At 44.1% G+C, this 22,861-nt stretch overlaps 2 protein-coding genes across 4 annotated transcripts; one reads left to right on the top strand and one right to left on the bottom strand.

Moving 5' to 3' along the window:
• Window positions 1–245: 245 nt before the first annotated feature.
• On the top strand, window positions 246–2,222 carry nudt2 (nudix (nucleoside diphosphate linked moiety X)-type motif 2). Of its 3 annotated transcripts, none has more exons than XM_015959376.3 (3): window positions 246–356; window positions 1,241–1,367; window positions 1,438–2,222. In XM_015959376.3, the coding sequence occupies exons 2-3, from the start codon at window positions 1,241–1,243 to the stop codon at window positions 1,758–1,760; spliced, it is 450 nt and encodes a 149-aa protein (XP_015814862.3). In that variant the 5' UTR covers window positions 246–356; the 3' UTR covers window positions 1,761–2,222. The 3 variants fall into 3 exon arrangements, with proteins under 3 accessions (XP_015814862.3, XP_015814863.3, XP_054607205.2); XM_015959377.3 differs by having other exon boundaries at window positions 255–356; window positions 1,238–1,367; XM_054751230.2 differs by having other exon boundaries at window positions 294–349; window positions 1,238–1,367.
• Window positions 2,223–3,403: 1,181 nt separating this feature from the next.
• Window positions 3,404–22,739, bottom strand: ube2r2 (ubiquitin-conjugating enzyme E2R 2). The gene is made up of 6 exons (XM_015959373.3): window positions 22,601–22,739; window positions 22,131–22,349; window positions 20,141–20,227; window positions 8,918–9,015; window positions 7,185–7,319; window positions 3,404–7,110 (listed from the first exon to the last, which is right to left on the bottom strand). The coding sequence occupies exons 2-6, from the start codon at window positions 22,305–22,307 to the stop codon at window positions 6,825–6,827; spliced, it is 783 nt and encodes a 260-aa protein (XP_015814859.3). The 5' UTR covers window positions 22,308–22,349; window positions 22,601–22,739; the 3' UTR covers window positions 3,404–6,824.
• Window positions 22,740–22,861: the final 122 nt, after the last annotated feature.

Genomic DNA, 22,861 nt, shown 5'->3' with positions numbered 1-22,861 from the left:
TATTTACAATTAAAGCACTTTGTTAAAGCTTGGACATTGTTTAAAATCACTAAATACACCTACTGTACAGTGCAGTTGCTCTTAATTCAACATTGAGCCTAATAGGGAAAATGTTTTATTATATTTCATGTTGTTTTAGCATTTTTATTTAAAAACTATCTGTGCAGTATAATAATAGTGATTTATTTAAACGGGGTTACAAATACATTTTTATCTGAAAATTTTTTACCAAAAAAAATCTGTCTAGCGGAACTGTTTGTTTCATTTGTCGTTTATGTCCGGATGGATATCCTGGTGCACTGGTTAACGTTCAGCTGATGCGACCCTTGCTGAGTTACTTTAATTACCAGTAAGCCGTAAGTTTCAGGTTTATTTTTATTATATTTTGTCCGCCTCCTTACCGAACACAAGTAGAAAAGTATGAAAGGATCAACAAAGCTTAAACTGGAACATTTATTACACGGGTTCACTCTGTTGCATTAGCATATTAGCTACAGTAGCTAACAGTGGATCTACATTAGCTAACAGTGGATAAACAATAATCTATATTTTTAGTAAAACAAATTTTGTCTTCTCCTGCTAGTTGATCGAACCGAATTAATAGAACATACATGTAAAGATGGTTTGTGGTAACTAACAAAACTATTAAATCAAATGTTTTATTTTTGACTTTTGCTAATGAGAATAATAAAGTGGATCAGATATCAGATAGTCAAATCTTCATTCTCCCTACTACTTTCGTTTTCCCAACATTTCTGAATAATAATTATTTAAATGTAGGTACATTATTAAACGCTGTTGTGATTTTACATGGTCCTTTTAAAGATTAGTTAGGGTAAAAGTGTTGAACAGTCAGCCACTTCTAGACCTATAATGGTATACATTGCTGGTTGCCACTTGCCACAGAGATAATTTTGTTTAGCGGTTTCTTTTTTGGGGGGGTTGTTTTTGCTATTATATATTAATCTAAAAGCACTAAAACTTGCAGAATGTGGCATGTGTATGTGTTTAGTTATTTCTAGTGCTCTTGAGTTTGTTTAGTTGGTAAGTTAACATTCAGATGATTCTTGATTTCATAATTCTACAACTTTGTCCCAACTGATTCTTATCGGTTTGATGTAAATACACCTAGCTGTTCAGCTCTTTCTGTTCTTACAGTAGTACACAGTAATCAACCTTGTCTGTATAACAAATTTAGGGCAGTTTAACCTAACAGTTTGCTAATTTTCTCAACAAGAAGATGGCGCTACGAGCTTGTGGGTTCATAGTGTTTCGCAGAATAGCTGGCAGTGCATCACCTCAAGGCAACATCGAGTACCTCCTTCTACAGACTTCTTATGGGGAGCACCACTGGACCCCACCCAAAGGTGTGTTAAAGGCATTGAAGAATCAGATTGTTACATTTTATGTTTGTCAACATTTAATCTCCACTGTCAGGTCATGTGGACCCAGGTGAGGATGACCTCACCACAGCGCTGCGAGAGACCAAAGAAGAGGCCGGGCTAGGGGTGGAGCATCTGCAAGTGGTGGACAGTTTTGTCCAAAAGCTGAACTACAAGGTTCGAGGTAAACCCAAAGAGGTGCTGTACTGGCTGGCTGAGCTGAGAGACCCAGGAACTGCAGTGACATTGTCTGATGAGCACCAGGACTACCGCTGGGTCCAGCTGGAGGAGGCCTGCTCTCTGGCTGGTTACAAAGATCTGCAGGAAACGCTGAAAGCAGCTCACAGACACTTAGAGGCTCAGCAGGACAAACCCTGAATGTGAGAATGCAGACTGGATATAAGCTTTAGTTGATTAAAACTAATGCCTCAAGTTCATGTTTAATCATCTGCTTTTAATGATTTTTCTTCATTGGACTTGTGGTCTTATAGAAGACTTTCATACAGAAACAAACTAAATCTGAGAGCTGGAATGCTTTTATTTTATAATAGAATCAAATACAAGAGTAATTTTCTATTTCGAGAATGATCAACTGTAGAAATCACAATTCAGCCACAAGGTGGAGACAAACATTCTTCCACTGGCAGCACATGTTTCACTGTACATTTTAAAACCCAGAAAGAGGTTTTGCAGCATAGAATAATAGATGCTGTACAGAAATTTAAGGCAAACGTGTTATTTGATTGCTTTGGATTTTCTGTGGTGCAAAAATCTATTTGAGTGTTCCTTAAATGTCAGGGATTGGCTAACTTTTGATTAAATAAATCAGATGCTTACCCACAAGCTTTATTTTCCCTTTTAGAAAATGCATATTTGAAAAACAAATACTATTAAAATAACAGGGGCAATTAAAATGGCAATCTGACGAATGCTCAATATATATTTTGTTTGAAATCCATTTTGAAGGAGCAGTTAAAAAATGTTACTCATCATTTCTGTCACATTCAGTTTTTCCTTCAGTGTTTACAGGTAGATTATTGACAGAACCTTTAAAAGAACACGAGTCAGGAACAAAGATGCTGTTTCATTTCTTAAAATGGAAAGAAAATTTAGATGCATTTTTCATTAGGAAGAAAGGGAGTTTTTTAGGTGTGACCCACATCTGCACACTGGATCTGTTTCAATCAGGATGTTCTTTTCTTCACATCAAAGCAAAAATAATAGTTTCTAATTCAAAAAAGCTAAATCACAATAGAGGGTGATCATACGAGAAAAGAACAAAGAGTCCATATTATTTCATTAAATCTTTTTGAAAGAAACTTACTCCCCTACAATATGTAATATTTAGATTTCTGAGTAATTTGATCTAGTTAGTCAAAAATCTGTAATTCTAAATGTGCACCACTGGTGCAGATCTTTTGATTACACTGGCATGTATAGTTTGTTTAAAGAATAAATTATCTTTTTCTTAAGTTATAATAGTTTTATGGTTGACACAAATCATGTTAAGTTATCACCACTAAATCCTCACATGAAGCAATTTCAGCAGTTTTATTCTTGACCATGTCAGTACCTTCCAGAATGAGTCATTTCAGGGCTCTGTCACTTAGAAAACAAGCTGCAGCTGGCCCCTCGCACCCATCCCCCGCTCGGGCTGCTATAAGCTGAGAAGCTCTGAAATCCAGGAGGGGCTCTCTTGCAGATGAGAGGTGGTTCGATTCTTATGTCCTTGTTTGTGACGTCACAAACATTGTATTTTAATGGCTTGTTTTAGGCACATTACTAAAACCAAACACTGACATGAAATAGATGGATAGATTTTTTCCCACGTTTGGAGTGTTTCTAGAGGCAGTAGAGACCCAATATGAATCAGCTGCGTTATGACTTTCAGTGCTCAGCTAGAAACTGAACTGTAAAACTGAATTTAAACACAATTTCAAATGTTCTCATGAACATTCTACCAAACTTATTAAACAATTCTCGTAGAAGTATCACAAATAATCACCAAATAAAAGCTCTCATCAGGTTTCAAAGACAGTTTTATTTTTTTTTCATCATTTTAAACCACAAGAATTTTTCATTTGCATATCACTCCTAATTTCAGCCCGAAATCCTATTTTCATCTTTGCTTCATGACATTTTAAAGGCTTGGCAACAAACATCAGAGCCACTTCATGAACCTAACCAAGTGTGTTTTTGCTGTGAGAAAACCTCAGTGTCAAACACAAAAGGGATACAGGGGGATGTTTCTCAGATAAACAGGAAACCATTAGAGGCAGCATTAACACCAGTGAGGGACAGGGCCGTCTTCTGCCTGCAGGATCTTCATCAGTTACTAACTTCTTACAAATACACAATCGTATTCAGACACAATAAAATAAGTAAATGATTTCAAGTGTGGAGTGAATGTTTTTCCTCCACTGAGTGGATTTTTTAATATTAGCTGGTGAACTTATCCAGGTTATAAGAGTTAAGGCGAACATCAACTGTGATTCTATGCCTCAAAAAGAAGGGCTACACTACACTTAAACATAACTGTTGCTAACTAAGTCACCACGTGGCTTCAGTTTTCTAAATTTACTGAAATCTGTGATAACATTGGGTTTCCATAGACGAGAAAAAATCTCATTGAATTCATTACATTTATGAGAAAAAATAGCGTTAAGCAGAAGTGGATTTTATGATTCAGCATTTCACCAGTTACACATCTTACACTGGAGCTGCATCTTTCATCTAATAGTAGATAGAAACCAGACTTAAATTTTTAAAAGTAATAATCAGAGATTTGTTTAAAAAAAATGAAGATTTAAAGGGAATTTCCTTTATATAACCAAAAAAATATATATTTTTTAGAATAATTCCAGTCTAAAGTGAGTATCTGATGTTTGGAAGGACATTTTGGACCAATCGCACCACTAATTCAGATCTTGAGCAAAATTTCAAAGGTTTATAAGTTGATGAGCATTTTTCACAATTCAGAGTTTTCAGGATTTTTTAAAACCTAAATCCATAACTGGGGCGCGTTTAACAGACATTAAATCTAAAGGACTTGCACTGATCAGCCATAACTAGAACTAAATATTAGGGCTATAATCCTAATATTTGCCACCATAGCACTCCGGACACATCAAAACATGGATTCTAGCCATCTAAATCCCAAATCCTGGAAGTTGTGAGGCAGACTTTTGAAGACATGTTTGTTCAGCACATCCAACAGATGCTTGAAACCAGAAGTCAATACCTCACTTATGTTCCTTAAGCTACTAAAGGCAGCATTTTGGGTGATTTATCCAGCTGAAAGAGGATCAGGCTGTTTTCACCATACTTGTCAGTGGTCATGATCCTATGGCTGATCTGTATATGTCACAATAATTTGAACAATTCTTTTTGCAGAGTCCCAGGATTGGTACGTTCCATTCCTTAATAGTGATAGTCCCTGCATGAGGAGCAATGAGCAGAAACACAGACCATGTCAATGAAAGTTCAGAATCTGTGGCATCCTGCTTCTTCCTCCTCTTGTGCCAAGATATCAAATCCATCATAGGTCTGGTTCAAGAGATTTCTTCTGCCCGTTCTCAATAAAATCCAGTGCCTCCGAAGCACAGAGTCGTTGGTGTGTCTCCGCATAAGATTATTCAAAAAGCAATAAATCAATAACATGCATCCATCTGTCCATAGCCTGTGAGGGGAACAGGGGTGGTGGTTACTTGGTTTCTGTGGCATAAACAATCCATCTGAATCAAAGGGTTGCTCCAGTGCTTGTTTTCTGTTTGTGTTGAACAGATTCTTGTGTAGTTTATACGGTGCAACACGAGTCCGATCCGTCCTGTTGCTCCATTCAGCAGGTCCAGAAACCCAATACTCAGCTTTTTGTCTCTTTATCAGTCGACTCTTTAAACCAAGTCGTGTCATTCCTCAAGTCCAAACTTCTGTTTCAGCCAAACATATTCACATGACAGAAGTCTGAAAGGATTACACACTCACACACCCTGACATCATAGTCGACATGAATGCAGAACACACACACACACACTCAGGTTTCAGGTGATCCGTGTCATATCCACGTGAGAGGCCGACTTTCTCGCTCAGCATTTAAGCCCAAAAAGCCAGAACATAATTCCTACACTGTTTCTAACGTCCCTACAAATGTGTGCTGATCTCCTTAACTTGGCTCCCACCTGGGAGGAAAACAATTAAAGCACCACAACTCAGACCTACAGCAACATTCAGTCACGTGTGGATTAGATGAGTAGTTTCTTAGGATCCTCTTTTGATTATTTTTTCTGTCTCAGTGAAAGTCTACTGAGGCCCTGAGGTAAGAGGGAGACGGGTGGACAAGACTCAGACGTGAAGTTCTCCCCAACGGGCTGAAGGTGTAAAAATCAAACAGACAGACGTGGACAGTGACAAAAAAAGCTGGCCAGCTCATCGACTGGTTAATGAGCCAAACATTCATTAGACAGACGGACCGAGCTCTCTGACGCAATACAAGAGACAAGTCAATGAGGACAGAGCGTAAAACGGAACCAACAAGAAAACAACAAGGACAGATTCAAGGATCTTTCTACAGGAAAACGATTAGACGGAGCGGGGCTCAGCAGACCACAACTCATTTTCATCATTTATCAAAGCTACAAGCATCTGTGGAAGCTTAACGGAAACTTGGTTAATGCATGTTAGTGGGTGCCTGATAAATGTTTCCTAAACTCTCAAACAAAAACATAAGGGTTGCAAGTTCCACGCCAAACAGCACCAAGCAGACTTAGCACACAGGAATGTGCCAACATCAGAAAATACAGCTACATTTAAGCCCTCCTGTAACGGCACATGGTCCAATTGTTTTAACTCAAACTTGATGACATATCAAAGATTTAAAAGCTTTTAAATGAGATGAAATTTTAATGGATTCAACTAGACAACTGACTTTGCAGGTTGCATGATAATAAAACTGAAATTCAATATGGCGTTGATTTAGTAACACACACACACACACTGATCTCTTGAAGACTACGATGACGGAAGAGGAAGAGACTTCCCTTCAGTTGGACGATCCAGAGAAATGAAACGGAACACAAATTTTTCCTATAGTCACTCAAACTGGACTGGAATAGTTCCACAACTCTGCAAAACATTAGACAGAGTATGAGCAGTGATTAAGGCAAGCGGTGAAAATACCGCACTCCGGCGTTTGGTGGAAACAGAAACTACAAAGTTTGTTGGGCAATGAAAGTTCTCCGCAGTCTGTGAGAATCGTTATTTAACCTAAACAAGTTTGAGCTTAATAAATGATGAAAGGTTTTCGGCAGTAGACTTTTGACCCCACTGTGCAAACGCGCACAAACACACACACACACACACACACACACACATACAGACTAACTGAAAGCAACAGGAGGATGGTGGAGGGAGTTGGCAGGGAGGAGTGGGAGTTTATTAACATCATCACAAGTCTTCATTGCCAGAGTCGTCCTGGTTGTCGTAGCGCCTGGTGGACATTCCACCGACCTCCACGGCGGTGATGCCACCCGCCTCACCTACGGACTCCATGTCGCTTTCGTCGTCCTCATCGTCCTCTTCCTCCATGTCGTCATCGTATAGGTCATCGTAGAGAAGGTCTGAGCTGCTGTCCTGAGAAGGAACCCTGGTCTGGACGCAGTACTCCGCCAGCGTGGTCGGTACCCTGACGCCGTCGCGCTCGGCCTCCGCCGCCGTTGACATCACCTGCTTCCTGTTGGGGAATCCAACATAAATTTTAAATCAGCTTGAAAAGAGTTTCATCAACCTTACATCTGTGCAACGTACCTGATGATCTCTGCATACTCCTTATCTTTGCCTTTGCTTTCTCTCCACTTACGAAACATGACGGAGGCATCCACGTTAGCCGGAGAGAAGGTGTTGGGCTCATTTAGCAGAGAGATCACGCTGAGCAGGATGGTCCTGATCACAAAACAAAGAACACACGCACACAGAAAATGAGAGCACTAAAACATCACAACTGGTTGTCATAAGAAAGTTCTGAAACGTTTTCGTCTTGTGGAAACACGACTCCATCTCTTTCTCCCATGTGGCTCAATTACATCCAGTCTGCTCGAGTTTACACACTCAGCACTTTACCTCTGGATGTTGCTGATCTGCTAAATTCAGAAGAAATTCACAAGTCTGCCCTAAAGAGAATTCTCCTTTTTTTAGAGGTCACACAGAACAGAAGTGTTGTGGAAAATAAAAAGAATTTTAAATTACAGCACCCTTGATTTCCTTCTTCTAAATAACTTTAAGGAGATTTTGCAGCCATTTTCAGTAAGTATTGTTGTTCTCATTGTAGATTGCTTCTTGAATTCACACTTTAGCCGCTGGAAGGAAATAAGACAGGAAAACAAGTGCGTCAGAAAAAGCCAGACTATTCTACGTCACAAAAAATTAGCAATCATGGTCTCACCCACCTTGGCTTGCAACTATGGAAAGTTGCGTTGATTTTTCCATGAGAGCAGAGCGCGTCTCGGCTAGTAGAAGCTAAGCATTAGCATTAGCAACTCCACAGCAGGGTAGAAAATGTTCAGGCTTGTGTGATTTGTGGAGATAAAACATCAATGTTTCACTTTTTACTCAAGAAGAAAGAGTGAATGAAGGCAGCGGAAGAGTTACGTCGTTAGCCAATCATAGGCGAGGCCTTTGCTTTTACACAGGTAAACAATAACCTGTGGGGCGACGGTGGCACAGGAGTTAAGTGCTCGCCCCGTAATTGGAAGGTTGCAGGTTCATGCCCCGCTCAGTCTGTCCCTGTCGCTGTGTCCTTGGGCAAGACACTTAACCCACCTTGCCTGCTGGTGGTGGTCGGAGGGACTGGTGGCGCCAGTGCTCGGCAGCCTCGCCTCTGTCAGTGTGCCCCAGGGCAGCTGTGGCTACATCGTAGCTCATCCCCACCAGTGTGTGAATGTGTGTGTGAATGGGTGAATGACTGATTGTGTTGTAAAGCGCCTTGAGGGGTTCTAGGACTCTAGAAGGTGCTATATCCGCTGAGCTTTTATCCCCACACACCACTTCACGGAACCTCCGATCCACATCTGAAAACCTCCTGGCTGTTCCTCGAACCAGACTAAAAACCAAAGGGGACAGGGCCTTTCAGTCTATTGCCCCCAGACTTTGGAACAGTCTGCCTTCAAATCTCCGTCTCTTGAAATCTGTAGAGGTCTTCAAAAAACATCTTAAAACTCAACTTTTCATCCAGGCTTTCCCCCACTAAATATTCTAAAAGATGGCATTGTTCTTGTTCACACCTTGGCTTTGTTTTTACTCCTGATTTTGGTTACTATTGTTGTCACTGCTATTTTTTTTATGATGTTTTTATTGGTTTGAGGTATTTGCCCTGATTTTACTCATGTTGTACAGCGCTTTGTGATTTATATCTGTGAAAGGCGCTATATAAATAAACCTTACTTACTTACTTACTTACATATCAAATACAGGCCATTTACAATTTAATAACATTCAAGGGGTCTATAGAATGAGTCAAATAGGAAGTCTCATGAAGGAATTACCTGACATTCTGGGTGGGGTTCCACCTCTCAGATGGCAGCTCCCCGCTCTGTGGGTCGTCACCCGGAGGGTGCAAGATGGAGATGCACACATCTCCATTCTGCAAGGAGACAAAAAAATAACACATCTATCGTTAAATGTGGATGTGAATACTTTTGCATTAAAATTAATAGCATCTGCATACACTTGCCCAACCTGACAAACTGCATCAGATGCAGAAATGAAGTTTAAAGCTTTACTACAGAGCTTCGTGTGAACAGATGGACAGCTCCATCACCTGATAACTGACATGTGATCAGTTTTAAACATGCTGACCTTTATGTCACAGTACTGGGTGTTACTGAAACTCAGACTACAACAGAAATGTTTGGAAACAACAAATTTATCTTGATGACCTCAGAGCCGTGGTGCAAACAGCTCGTACAGGGGAAAAGGTCGTGCTGTGTCATCATAGACGTGGATCTGCTCCGGCAAGGGCGAAAAGACCTGACCTGTCACATCACCGGCCAGTTTAGTAATGGTAAAACACATGTATTAGTTTAAATTGTTCTTTGTGTTTACTGTGAGGACTTGGTGTTAGCGGTAAGGTGGGAATTAGAGCTGCACGATATTAGGAAAACCTGCGATGCGCAATAACAGTGATTAATATTACAATGACGTTATGACTTGCAACGAATAAACAAAAACTTAAATCAAGAACAAAAAAAATTTTTAAACTAAGACATTAAAAATTATAAAAAATGGGAAAAGCAAAAAATGTGATCAAAAGATGCGAGGAAAGGGGAAAAGAAAATAACCAAGAAAAGGCAATCAGTGGATCCTGGGAAAAACAGAAATTGGCAGAAAAGCAGAATGAAGCCAACGCAGGTGTTTGCTAGGTGTTTGATGGCGGGCATCTAACCTATAAGAACCCACCCAATTGGTTAAATGGGTGAAGAGCTCTATTTGATTAGTGAAAAACTTCATGCTTCCATTTGATTGACAAAACGCATTATGTGTAGAAAAACATTTGAGCTGACGAGTCATTGCGTTTTTTTCTGTTCTTTGCAATATGCATATTGCGCCTGCCGGTATTGCGATGACGATACATTTGCGATGTATTGTGCAGCCCTAGTGTGTGAATCAACCTTTAGTTACAGTTCGGGTTAGACCAGAAATGTTACAGTAAGGTTTAGGCATAACACAGTCACTAAAATCAATGAAAGTCAATGGCAAGTCCTCCACAAACCCTACCCTAACCCATCCATGTCAAACGTGTTTATGTTTAATTATTCATATGGGTTCATCCTGAAATGACACCAAAACCAATTCCTCTTGTTTAGTCACTTGTGCCACTTAAGTTACCATCACATTCCTCCTCATTATGACACAAGGTTAATCACGGGAGATCCTTGTTTTTAACATGTTCCTTTGGGACATGTCATCAGAATATTCATCAGTTTTAAACACACTTTCTCAGCTTTTCTCATTTCTAATTGTTCAAGTTCATCCAGCAGCTTCCTTTTCCACAAACGCTGAATGTGATGGCTCTTTCCTGTCCCTGCGCCTCGGGTGACATCACTGCTGGTTTTGGTGTTGGTGGGATGATAGTTCTCTTTCTTAACATTCGTTTCGATGTCTCACTATGGGATACGCCACTCCGCGGATTCCTCAGAAGCACTTATCTCAATACGCCAATCCTGATTGGCCAGTGACCGTGACGTACGCGTCACCTGCTACTATAAGTAGCAAGAGTCCCAACGCACGCACCATTCAATCACCTCTTCTCGCTTCGGTGGTCGCTTATCTCTAAGGTAAGTTAACTCAACTGTTCACAGACGGAGCCAGCTAATATTCTCTCCGTCGCCGAACGTTAACTTACCGTCCTGTCCTGACCTTCACCATAGGTTCGGGCGGGGCATAACGAGCAGCTTCACACTCCAGTGCATCTGTTCGTTCTCTTGCTAACACACCAGTTAGCCAGCATGGAAGCCGCTCCTCCCACCAGAGGAGTCGACGGCGCAGGAGCTCGCCTCTGTACCTGTGGGAACAAAATCTCAAGCAAAGACCCGCACAAGGTCTGCTCGAGCTGCCTCGGGCTGGAACACGCCCAGCTGGCATTGGAAGTCCCCGGGTCATGTGAGAGCTGCGCTTGCTTCACCCTGAAGAGCCTTCGCCGGCGGCTAGCGCGCCAAGCTAGCCTGTCGGGGAAGGACCCTTGCCTGCCGGCCCCTGGGCCACCGCCTGGGGACGCCAGCGAACATGTCCTCCCGGAGCCGGAACCGTGTGCCGAACTCAGCTGGGGCTCACAGCTCGAACCGGCCGGTGCGAGCTACCCCGTCGAGGACGTGTTGGAGTTGGACTACGGAGACGACGAGGACACCTCGGAACTCCTCATTTCAGAGGAGGATGAGGAGGACGATGTTTTTCTCCCCATCGCTCAGGCCTCCATGCCTAGCTTTCCGTCCTCTCCCAGGGATGGAGCGGCTTCTCCGGCCGCCCACCTGGACATGTAGTCAGTCTGCCGACACGCTGCGACCAGGCTCAACATCCCTTGGCCCACCGTGGTCACTGAGGCTGTCAGATCCCGCTACGAGGGAAAGAAGCTGCCTCAGGCCACAAGGGCGGCAAAGCCTCTCCTTCCCGCCTTCCCGGAGCTTCTCCAAGAAGTGAGGTCCTCCTGGGACAAACACCCTTTCAGCTCCAGGTCTCCTGTCCAAGGAGCCTCCTCGCTGGACTTCGAGGGGATGGAGAAGGCTGGCTTGCTTCGCATGCCGCCGATGGAACCGCTGGTTGCAGCACACCTGCACCCACGGCTCTCGGCAACTTCCTCCAAGCCTCCCGCTCTCCCTGCGAAGGCGGACCGCTTCCAGTCGGCGCTGAACGAGAGGGCGTACAAGGCTGCCGCCATCTCGGTCCGAGCTTTGAACGTCTCCTCCATGCTCTCGGCGTACCAAGCCGAGCTCTGTGAGGACATGAATACGAAGCCGGACCCGGAGGTGTGGGAGGAAATCACCGTACTGACCGACATCTGCCTGCGTGTGCAGCACTGCGCGGTCCAGGCTACGGCTAAAGCTATGGGCATGATGGTGCTTCAAGAACGTGCACGATGGCTGAACCTCACCAACCTCTCTGATAGAGAGAAGGAGGACATTTTGGACATGCCAATCGTGCCTGAAGGCATTTTTGGCTCTGCCCTGGCATCAATGCAGCAACGGTGTGAGGCCAAAAAGAAAGAGGATGAAGCCCTTCATCTCTGCCTTCCCCGTAAGCCCTCACCGGCGCTGCCGGCTCGGCCGAACCTTCCTCAGGCAGCTGCCAGAGCCCAGCCTCAGTTCCGGATCCCAAAGCGCCCGAAGCCTCAAGCTGTCCAACCAGCTCCTTCGGGCTCAGCGCTTCGACCAGTTTGGCCTCAGAGATCCAGCAACCAAGACGCTCCGCCGTCGGGACAACCCACCCGACCCGGCGGTCAGCAGGTGAGGAAGAAGAAGAGGGCAGCCTGACGGAGTTCTTTTCCTCCCGACGCTGCAGCTGGCAGTTCCCCGTTCGCCAGCTCCTCCTGTTCGATGTTGCCATGGTGCCTTCTCCCCCCCTCACGGAACCCCTCCGGCAGAGTCCCCGAGCGGTCCAGGGTGGGGCCAGGACGTGCAGCCGGCTGTGCCGGCTCAAAACACACGTCACAAGCACTCACATTGTTTTTCACAAACATGTCACGCTCAAGGAGCATTAAAACGTTCGCTGACGCATCCAGACGAAATGTCAAGGGCGCCGCAAAAATCAATAAAAATGTTACCCATGAGCGGAACCAGGCGGGGGCGGCCCCTGGCGGACTTACCCGCCAGCCACGGGTCGTCCCCGTACGCCTGGGCCGTCAAAGCACAAAGCCCCCGCGCATGCGCAGTGGTTGCCACGAGCACCGCTGCCCCACAACCTCTGGAGGGAGCTGCTGCTCCGTGTGTCACGGCTGTGTCACCGCTCTCCACTCACATGGAGGAATGGACAGCGGTTTCTGCTTCACGTTGGGTGCTGAGAACTATTTCGAGAGGTTACAGGCTCCAATTCGCCTCAGTTCCTCCTCGATTCTCCGGCGTAGTGTTCTCCCACGCCCAGGGGACGTCAGCTCACATCCTTCAGGGAGAAATCTCCTCCCTGCTGGAGAAGGGAGCGATATGCATTGTGCCTCCCGATTGGTCTCAGAGCGGTTTCTACTCCAGGTACTTCCTGGTCCCGAAACGGGGAGGGACCGGGATTCGCCCGATCCTGGATCTGAGGGCCCTGAACCGATGCCTCAGAAAGTACAGATTCAAAATGCTCACGCTCTCATCCCTTTTGCGTCTGATTCACCAGAACGACTGGTTCGCCTCAATCGACCTGAGGGACGCATACTTTCATGTTCCCGTGTACCCTCCACACATTCTGAGGTTTGCCTTTCAGGGAGTGTGTTACGAATACACCGTGCTCCCATTCGGCCTCTCGCTGAGCCCGAGGGTGTTTGTCAGGTGTACGGAGGCAGCGATCGCCCCTCTGAGAGGGAGGGGCATTTGGCTGGCCACGTATTTAGACGACTGGCTCCTGCTGGCACGATCCAGAGAGGAGGCAGCGTCAAACACGCTGGTTGTGATCCATCACTTGTGTGGTCTGGGTTTCAGAATAAACTGGCAGAAAAGCGCTTTACTCCCCTCCCAGAAAATAACCTTTCTAGGTCTGAATCTGGACTCAGGTGCGTTCACGGCCCATCTCTCGACACCGCGCGTGAACGCGCTCTCGCTCTGCCTGGCGCGCTTCCGCCTACACAGTTCGGTGCGGTTTGCGTTATGCCTCAGGCTTGTGGGTCTCATGGCGTCGGCTATTTCAGTGGTACCACTCGGCCGTCTACACATGAGAGATTTTCAACGCTGGGTGGCTTCTCTGGGTCTCTCTCCAGTGCGCCACAGAGCGCGCAGGGTGACGGTCTCTGCAGCGTGCGTCGCGGCGCTCCGCTGTTGGCGTCACCCCTCCCTCTTGGCACAGGGGGTGCCTTTGGGGTTGGTTCTCGTGAGGAAAGTGGTCACGACAGATGCGAGCCTGTCAGGTTGGGGGGGGGGGGGGGGGGCTCCTGGATGGTCGCTCTGTCAGGGGTGTGTGGAGCAGAGAGCTCTGGGGGACACACATAAATTATCTGGAACTCCTCGCGGTCTTTCTGGCCCTGAGGCGCTTCCTGCCTTTTCTCTCCGGCCATCATGTCCTAGTGAGAACAGACAACACCACGACTGTGGCTTATATAAACCGCCAGGGGGGGCTGCGCTCCATGCGGTTACACACGCTGGCACGCAGACTGATCCTATGGTGCAGCAGGCATCTCCTCTCAATCAGAGCCACCCATGTCCCAGGTGTTCTGAATCGGGGGGCGGATCTGTTGTCCAGAGGGACACCCCTGTACGGGGATTGGAGCCTGCATCCAGCTGTGTTGGAACAGATTTGGATCCAGTTCGGCACAGCTGTAGTGGATCTTTCTGCCTCCAAGGAGAATGCTCAGTGTCCACTGTTTTTCTCCCTGCGCGACCGAGACGCTCCACTCGGCGTGGACGCGCTGGCGCACGACTGGCCACGGAGACTGCTTTACGCTTTTCCCCCCAGTGGCCCTGATACCACCCACCTTGCTGAGGGTACGAACCCAGCGCCACACTCTCATTCTGGTGGCCCCATACTGGCCAGCCATGCATTGGGTGGCGGACATTTTCCAACTCCTGGAGGGCCAACCTTGGAAACTGCCGCTTCGCAGGGACCTGGTGTCCCAAGCGGGAGGCTCGATCTTCCACCCTCATCCAGAACGGCTGGCCCTGTGGGCCTGGCCCCTGAGGGGTGTGGGCTAGTGTCAGCAGAGCTGCCCCAGGCAGTCATTCGAACAATTCAGAATGCTAGGGCCCCCTCCACTAGGTCCCTATATGACTGTAAATGGAGGGTGTTTGAAGCCTGGTGTCAGGGTAGGGAGGTCTCACCCTTCCAATGCCCGGTGAACATCATTCTGTCTTTCCTGCAAGACTTGTTGGATGGGAAGAAGGCTTTCTCCACCATTAAAGTGTACCTAGCAGCCATTTCCGCCCGACACTTGGGTTTTGGGAAGAAATTGGCAGGTCACCACCCCCTGGTGTGTAGCTTCATGAGGGGCGCGCGCAGGCTTCTCCCTGTGTCTCGACCCCTGGTGCCCTCATGGGATCTGTCCTTGGTGCTGTCGGCCCTCTCCGGGCCTCCATTTGAACCTATGGACAGCCTGGACCTTAAGATCCTGTCTCTTAAGGTGGTGCTACTCCTGGCTTTGGTATCTGCAAAGCGAGTTAGTGACTTACAGGCTCTCTCTGTGCACCCATCCTGCACCCAGTTTGCACCAGGTGACATGAAGGTGTCCTTGAAGCCCAACCCTGCCTTTGTGCCTAAGGTAGTGGGCTCCTTTTCTCCTATTATCCTCACAGCTTTCTACCCACCACCCTTCTCCTCTCCTGAGGAGGAGCGGTGGCACAAGCTGTGTCCGATTCGCGCGCTCAAGGAGTATGTGAATCGGACGGAGAACCTTCGCAGGGGGGACCAGCTTTTTGTGTCATGGGGTGGGCCTCGTAAGGGGAAACCCGTCACAAAGCAGTGGCTTTCCCACTGAATTGTGGAGGCTATTTCTATGGCTTACTCCTGTCAGGGCATTCAGGCACCTGTTGGGCTCAGGGCCCATTCTACTAGGGGCCTGTCTGCCTCTTGGGCCCTTTTTCGGGGGCTGTCAATCCAGGAGATTTGTGCTGCAGCAAGTTGGGCATCTCCACTTGCATTTGCACGCTTCTATAAGCTTGATGTTTCGGTCCCTGCAATGACTCACACGATTCTGAGTGTGGGGTCTTTGGCAGGCCAAGACATACCCCTGTAGGTTGGTGATCGCTGGATAAGCTGTCTGGCAATACGGGAGTCTCCATATCCCATAGTGAGACATCGAAACGAATGTTAAGAAAGAGAACTTTAGGTTACTGTCGTAACCCCGGTTCTCTGAGTAACATGAGTGAGATGTCTCACCAGACAACCCTTCTTGCTGGGCGAAGCGAGAAGAGGTGTTTATCTTGAATGGTGCGTGCGTTGGGACGCTTGCTACTTATAGTAGCAGGTGACGCGTACGTCACGGTCACTGGCCAATCAGGATTGGCGTATTGAGATAAGTGCTTCTGAGGAATCCGCGGAGTGGCGTATCCCATAGTGAGACATCTCACTCATGTTACTCAGAGAACCGGGGTTACGACAGTAACCTAAAGTTTTCACCTTTAGCATTTGGGTTTACAAATACACGTTCGGAGTTTATCTGAAAAAACACTAACTTTTGAAAAATTCCCACTTGTCATATATTTTACAGGATTCTAAGAGTATCTACAGGGGAAACATGAAAATAAAACAACTTGGTCTCCTTTGAGAAAGCATTTTCTAGCTTAATGGTGTAGTGTAGTGTACCCAGTAAAGATTTATGTACTATTTATAATTCCAGATGACTTTCCTCAGAGTGAGGAATGCTGAAGTCTTGCTTTATGTAGAGATTGCAGGACCTTTGCAGGAGACCTTGACAATTTTGTTATGTCTTCTTTGTATGCAAACAAGCACTGAGCAGAATTTTCTGGGTTTGGACGTCAGACAGATAGTGGGTTTATGTCTGCAAATGCAAGGTTATCTAGTGTGGTCAATGTGTAGGTGAAAATTGACCCCTTGGATACGTAACAATAGCATGTTGTGAGGGCAAATGAGCATCTTCCTGCTTAACAAGTTCCTAAACCTTCTGACAAAATGAATACTTGCAGTCATTTTCCAATCATAACCACTAGATGGTACCATAAAACTCAATGTTTAGGAATGTTAAGGTGTTTTGCAGATACAACTTTCAACGCAATGCTTATACTTTTTCTACAGTTTGACATTGGATTCATAGCACTATTATTTTTTTCTTCATCAAATGATTCTCTTAAGTGTTTGTGCTGCTGTAACAAGTGAATTTCCCCACTGTAGGATCAATAAAGTCTATTCTACACAAGGACTGGAAAGTGGGTTTGAAGACTGCAGATTGAGACATTTTTCCACCAGTGTTGCTTTTTCTTTATTGTTTTATATTAAGAATCTCAGTAAATAAGACATTTCATAGAATATGATTTTTTTTCTCAAATAAATGTGTAACGGTCTTAGTATTTAATGTATGTAGTTTTCAACTGAGCTGTAGTGTTACTGCACAGCAAATCCTTACAAAGTCTTTATGAGACTGCAGGATTAACCCTTGTGCCATTTTCCAACAAGGTTAAGGAAACGTTAAACTAAATAATGTTGAAACTACAGGAAACTATATAAATATACTGAACAGAATTGTATTGAAACATGAGAAGGAAAATATAACAGGAGGAAGTTTAGGTATTTAGAGATGGAGTGGGTGATTCTTTTTGTGGAGCATGATTTGTCACATTGCTTGAAATGCTGTCTACATACAGATGGTAACCAATTAATTAAAGGTGTGTTTCACTGAAGAAAACATTTTTTAAATCTTATTTCTGATTATAATCAGTCACTCTGAGTTTTTCATGCAGACTGAACATGAAAATAGTCTCCTACACCTATCTCCTGCATTAACTTCTGATAGAAAACAGACTGAAACTCTAGGATTAGAAAAGCCTGGCAGATCTACGTCACACTGTCACTTAACATTCATGGAGTCCCCCATCTTGACTTGTGACGGGGAAGGCTGTTGTTGGTTTAGTGTCCAGGAAACAGCGCAGAACGTCTCAGCTAGCAGAAGCAAGCCATTAGCATTAGCAACTCCACAACACAGCTGAACTCCTCCAGGCTTGTGTTATTTGTGGAGATAAAACATCAACAATGAAGAGCATACAGAGTAAGTGGTAGAGTCGCGTTGCTATTAGCCAATCTGAAGCAAGAGCTTTGATATTTGAATTGATATGGTACCAATTCCCGGTACTTACGAATCGATACCGGTACTTAACTGTACCAATTTTTGATACTTTTGAGTGTTTAATAAATATTTAAATCACTTTTTAAGTTCAATGTATATTATTTTCCCAATATATAACCATATTTGATAAATATCATGATAAATAGCATACAACTGTTTGTATTTTAGCATGGTGATGTTGTACAAAATTCTTCAATATGAAAACTTTTAATGACTGTTTCTAAATGATGCAAATACAAACCCAGCCCCATGGACTCTTATTCCTCTTCTATGCCCTCTGGAATAACTCTGATGAGGAGACCATGAATTATAAACTACAAATGAAACTAAAGAAAACTTTGATACCATAAAACAGCTTGTATTTTAATGTTGTGGTGTTTCACAAACTAAGCCCAGCTCCATGTACTCCTATTCCTCTCCTTTTCCCTCTGGACAAACTGTGTGATGGTGGATCTTTGTAGTTTTACAAACTGCAAATTACACTGAACCAAACATCTTTGTTGTCAACTAAATTTACTGGGTATCTTTATTCCTTTTGCCGTTCAAACTGTTTATTTTTCCTACTCAGAAGTTGGAATTTCCGAGGAGAAACAAACGCTGAACGGAAGCTAACATATTAAGCTAACGTTATCTTAAACATTTTATTAACCTACTGGAACAGATTAAGATGACAATGCCTTACTTAGATCGTTGTTGCTGGTTTCATCATCACCCAGTCACCCATCCCATTTAGTGAAGTGGACCCAAACTTCAGAACGCTTCCTCTCTGCCATGCTGCTTTGTTTACAGCTCGCACAACAGTGACTGACGACATTATGCTCTTGCGTCGGTGCGCGGCACGGGTACAGAAAAAAAGGCACCGTTTAATATGAAGTGAATCAGTGCTCAGTCGGTACTATGGAATTTGGTCGGTGCCTTAAAAAGTACCAAATTCAGTACCCATCCCTGAGCAAGATGTCCAAATATCGGGAAATAAGACTTCAAATCCTGCCGTCTGAAGCTCAGCTCTGATGTGGCTCACTTCTAGTTCCTGAAATAGGTGCACCGGTGCTTTTTCTCCTCAGAGTACAACTTAAAAGGCATTCATTCCTGCCAGAGACCACTGCAAATCTATTGATTAAATGAGTGAACCACATCTTTTAATGTTTTTCCAAAAAAGGAACATTTTAATCACCTCTGAAGCATACAACCCTGGAAAAACCTGATCCAAACCATTCCTAATGATTGGATCTGGAGGTTAAGGATTATTTAGTATTTAGCTGTTGTTTGCGGACTTTTTCCAGATGGTTGGTGGTGCTGAGCTGCTGCGATTGAGGAATAAACGGATACAGGATAAACTGTCTTGATTTTCACCATAAAAAGTGCAACATCGTACTAGCTAGAATGCCAAATTGTTATACAGTTATGTAGGTGCGTCACACATTAGGAATTATGGCAGAAAAGGTGCGAACAACAACTTAAAATAATTAAAATGAACTTTAATGAACAAGTATTGTGTATTCCCATATTCTGGGGGCACAGCTCCCAGGCTGTGGAACAATTTGCTCTGTTTTTACGACTCAGTAGAGGTTTTAACCTACCTACCTCATTAAATGTGCTGCTACTTTTGATTTTACGTAAGCGTTTGTCCCTCCTATTTTTCTGATTTTCAAATGTTTAAAATGTATTGTCCTGATTTTACCTGTGTTTTACGGTGCTTTGTGATGCATCTACATCTGAAAGACGCTCTATAAATAACTTATCTACTTACTAGGAGGAGGGAGCTTGAAAAAAGGATTTGGGCCTTTGGATTGCGTTCTTGCTCCAACAGCTTTATCAAGAACTCCAATTTACACAATAAAGCTTTTTAACGTATGAGTTTAAGTGGAGTCCATATTTTCTGTTAGGACAAAGAAGAGTGTCACAAAATCAGAACCACAAAAATAAGCTACCAGCACCTCCAGTGCAGTGGTCCTACTACAAGATAGCTTAATTTAAAATAATAACTCATCTTCTAGAGAATACTTTAATAATCAAAATGATTCTTTAAAAAAACGTATTAATCTTAAACCTCTTCTGAGACCCAGTCTCAATCCCTCAAACAAATCTCTAAACACCCCGAATAAGAAAAAATGTTCCAATAAATGGTTTTAGCCATCAAGCTCTCCTCTACAAAAGACTTTAAATATGCAACAAGTTCTGTGCAACAGGGAATAAGATCAAAACCAATAAATTATGCTGTTAGATCATATTTTATTTCCTTTAATATGAGGTCCACAAAATGCATTAGTTATGGAAAACAAAAACCTTTTACCTCATAGATGTTTGGGTGCCACATCTTGGTGAGGAAGCGAAAAGTAGGAGGGCAGTATGGGTAGTCGACCGGGAACTTGATGTGAGCCTGGAAGAATAAACAGAGACAGTCAGGGTTTAATAGGCTCTGAGCTCTTCCAGCCTTTGTTGGGACCTCAATTTGTGCCTGATGGAAAGAACAAACACTAAAACTTCTCTGACTGAGCAGACAGAAACAATCTGTTTAAATGAATTTTTCCCATTTTAACAAAATCTTACAGTATAATCTAACTGAAGTGAGCCTACAAATTCTGCTCACTTTTTCAGTGCAACAGGCTACCGTTCGACTGCTTTCTCTGATCTCACCACAATTTGCTGCTAAAGTGCAATCAGACATTTGAACTTTCCTACACTTCATCTAAAAATGACAACAAAGGTCCTGTCAAATATTCAGTCATCTGATTAGAAGCTGAAAACGTGTCATTACCGACACATTTTTAAGTACTACGTACGTGTTATTCAGTACTAGGGATGCACCGATACCGATGCTGGTATCGGCATCGGTGCCGATACCAATACCGATACCAGTATCGGTAAAAGTTAACTGATACCAGGAACCGATGTCAATGCAGTTGCTTGAAAATGGCTTCACTGTAACTTGTCATTTCTGTTCACCTAATATTTTAGTTTTGTGATGATTTCCATTCATATATTTTACTTTTTATCTACCTCACAGTCTTTTCCTGTTGAAAGCAGAGAAGAAAATAAAATCTGTATTCCAAATCATTGCATTTTTTTTGTGTGGTGGAAGTATCGGTATCGATAATCGGCATCGGCGAGTACTCAGATCCAAGTATCGGTATTGTATCAGTTTGGAAAAAAGAGGTATCGGTGCATCCCTATTCAGTACATTGTTTTTTGTAATAGTATTGAGTATTTATGTAGCTGAAAGATGTGGAGGCTTGGGCGTGTTCATGCCAGCTTCAAATTAACTGCAGTCAGTCAGGTAAGACTATCATCATTCCATAGTCTTCTTATTGAACGCTCCTACCCCCCCCCCCCCCCCCCCCCCCCCACACACACACACACACACACATTACTTTAGATATACATTAAATTAGACAGTATACACAAGTTTCAGAAGTCCAAAAGCAACTTGAAAAATCAAAGTAGTGTCAGTGGTGTCAGTAAACCTCCAACAGGATTTTCTTTCAGAATGCTGGTGAAGGTTCTCAGTCAGCCAGGTAAGGTCATGGTGTTCCAAAAGGCCAACTGGACTTGTTTGGTTTCTTGAAGACATTTCGCTTCTCATCCGAGGAGCTTTGTCAATTCTGACTAAAATCTAGGAGAGTCAAGCTTATAAACTGTAGTTGTCTGTTGTTGCTTATAGGGCTGCGACTACCTATGAATACCCCCCCGCCCAATGAGTCGTTGGGTCCTATTGTGTTAAAATGGTTGTTTTGATTAGATTTCAGAATATTCAACATTTGAAATAAAAAAAACTTTCTGAAGTTGATTTTGCCTGAGGAGAGCAGCTATGTCAGTGGGAGCTCATTAGTAATCAGCGCTCCTGCGTCCTTAGGAAGAAGGAGGAGATATGAGTCTACAACGTGATGAGACTGAACAATTGGAGTGAGTGTATGCAAATAAAACTATTCACTCATGCACACATGCTGGAAATGAAACTGTTGAGAAATGTACATTCTGTTGTGTTTTCATGTGTGTGTGACCCCAATAGTAGCCGCGTACGCTACAAACATCTATAATAACTGTAAAAAAAATGAAGCCGACATAACTTTGTGGAATTTTACTATTGACGGTTATTTTTAGAACGTAACTCCAGCGATTACAGAGGGACCACTGTACATTAAATGTAAATTCTCAATAAGAAAAATCCACACGCTGGTTTTAAAAATCGATTCAGTTTCATAACACAAAATATTGTGATACTTCAGTGTATTGTCATCTTCTTCCATCCCTATTAAATACACAGAGGAATGAGTCTGTCCCACCTTGAAGTAGCCTCCTTCATACAGAGTGTTTGGGGGACCGAAGATGGCCACTTCCCAGTTGTAGAGGTCAGACTCTTCTACCAGGGTGATGCGGAAGCCCTCCACCGGCTGCTCCTGCAGAGACTTCAGCTCCATCATCAGGGCCTTCTGGGAACTGGGGGTTGCCTGGTGGGCCATGTTACCTCCACTTGGGACACCAGGGGCCACAGATCTGTGTAACTGGAGAGAAGACCCAAGTCTCAAGAGTGTCATGTTACAATCAAACACTTATTTCATAATTTTCTTTTTTAATTACTGATCAGACACTGACCCAACGATCAACATGCAGCTTGTTTATATTTGTTCTGGGGGGGGGGGGGGGGAGTCGCATCAAGAATTTCAAAACAAACACACCCTCCGTGGCCTGCCAAGCAGCGTTCAGTTCGGAGGCCCTTAAAGGGGTAAAAGCAAAGTTAATGAAAGCTGTTTACCTCCGTTTCCTTGAACTGTGGTGTGTGCTCGTTCAGTTACAGCCGAAACCTGGAAGGTAAATTCATTTGCTATTGTGTCAGCTACTGAGACGGGAAAAGAGAGGGGTTTCTCTTAAAGCTACGGCTGCTCCTCTTGTTTCCAAAATTCTTTGTGTGCCAGTGTTGACAGTTGACATGGAGCAAGTATCAGTGTTTGTCACGGTCTCCTGTAGCTCATTCTCGGGCTCCGAAGAGGAATTTCGCTGTCCCTGCCATCTCTGC

Source organism: Nothobranchius furzeri, chromosome 3, assembly GCF_043380555.1.
Source record: "Nothobranchius furzeri strain GRZ-AD chromosome 3, NfurGRZ-RIMD1, whole genome shotgun sequence".
Lineage (NCBI taxonomy): Eukaryota > Metazoa > Chordata > Actinopteri > Cyprinodontiformes > Nothobranchiidae > Nothobranchius > Nothobranchius furzeri.
Note: the sequence above shows the minus strand (reverse complement) of the source record. Positions and strands in the feature narration are given on the sequence as shown.

Coding starts and splice junctions, on each gene's coding strand:
- nudt2 (XM_015959376.3), top strand. CDS start 1,241: ATGGCGCTACGAGCTTGTGGGTTCATAGTGTTTCGCAGAATAGCTGGC. Junction 1,368..1,437: donor CCACTGGACCCCACCCAAAG/GTGTGTTAAAGG, acceptor CTCCACTGTCAG/GTCATGTGGACCCAGGTGAG.
- ube2r2 (XM_015959373.3), bottom strand. CDS start 22,307: ATGGCCCACCAGGCAACCCCCAGTTCCCAGAAGGCCCTGATGATGGAG. Junction 7,320..8,917: donor AACCCCACCCAGAATGTCAG/GTAATTCCTTCA, acceptor TTTTGTGATCAG/GACCATCCTGCTCAGCGTGA. Junction 7,111..7,184: donor GAGTATGCAGAGATCATCAG/GTACGTTGCACA, acceptor ATTCCCCAACAG/GAAGCAGGTGATGTCAACGG.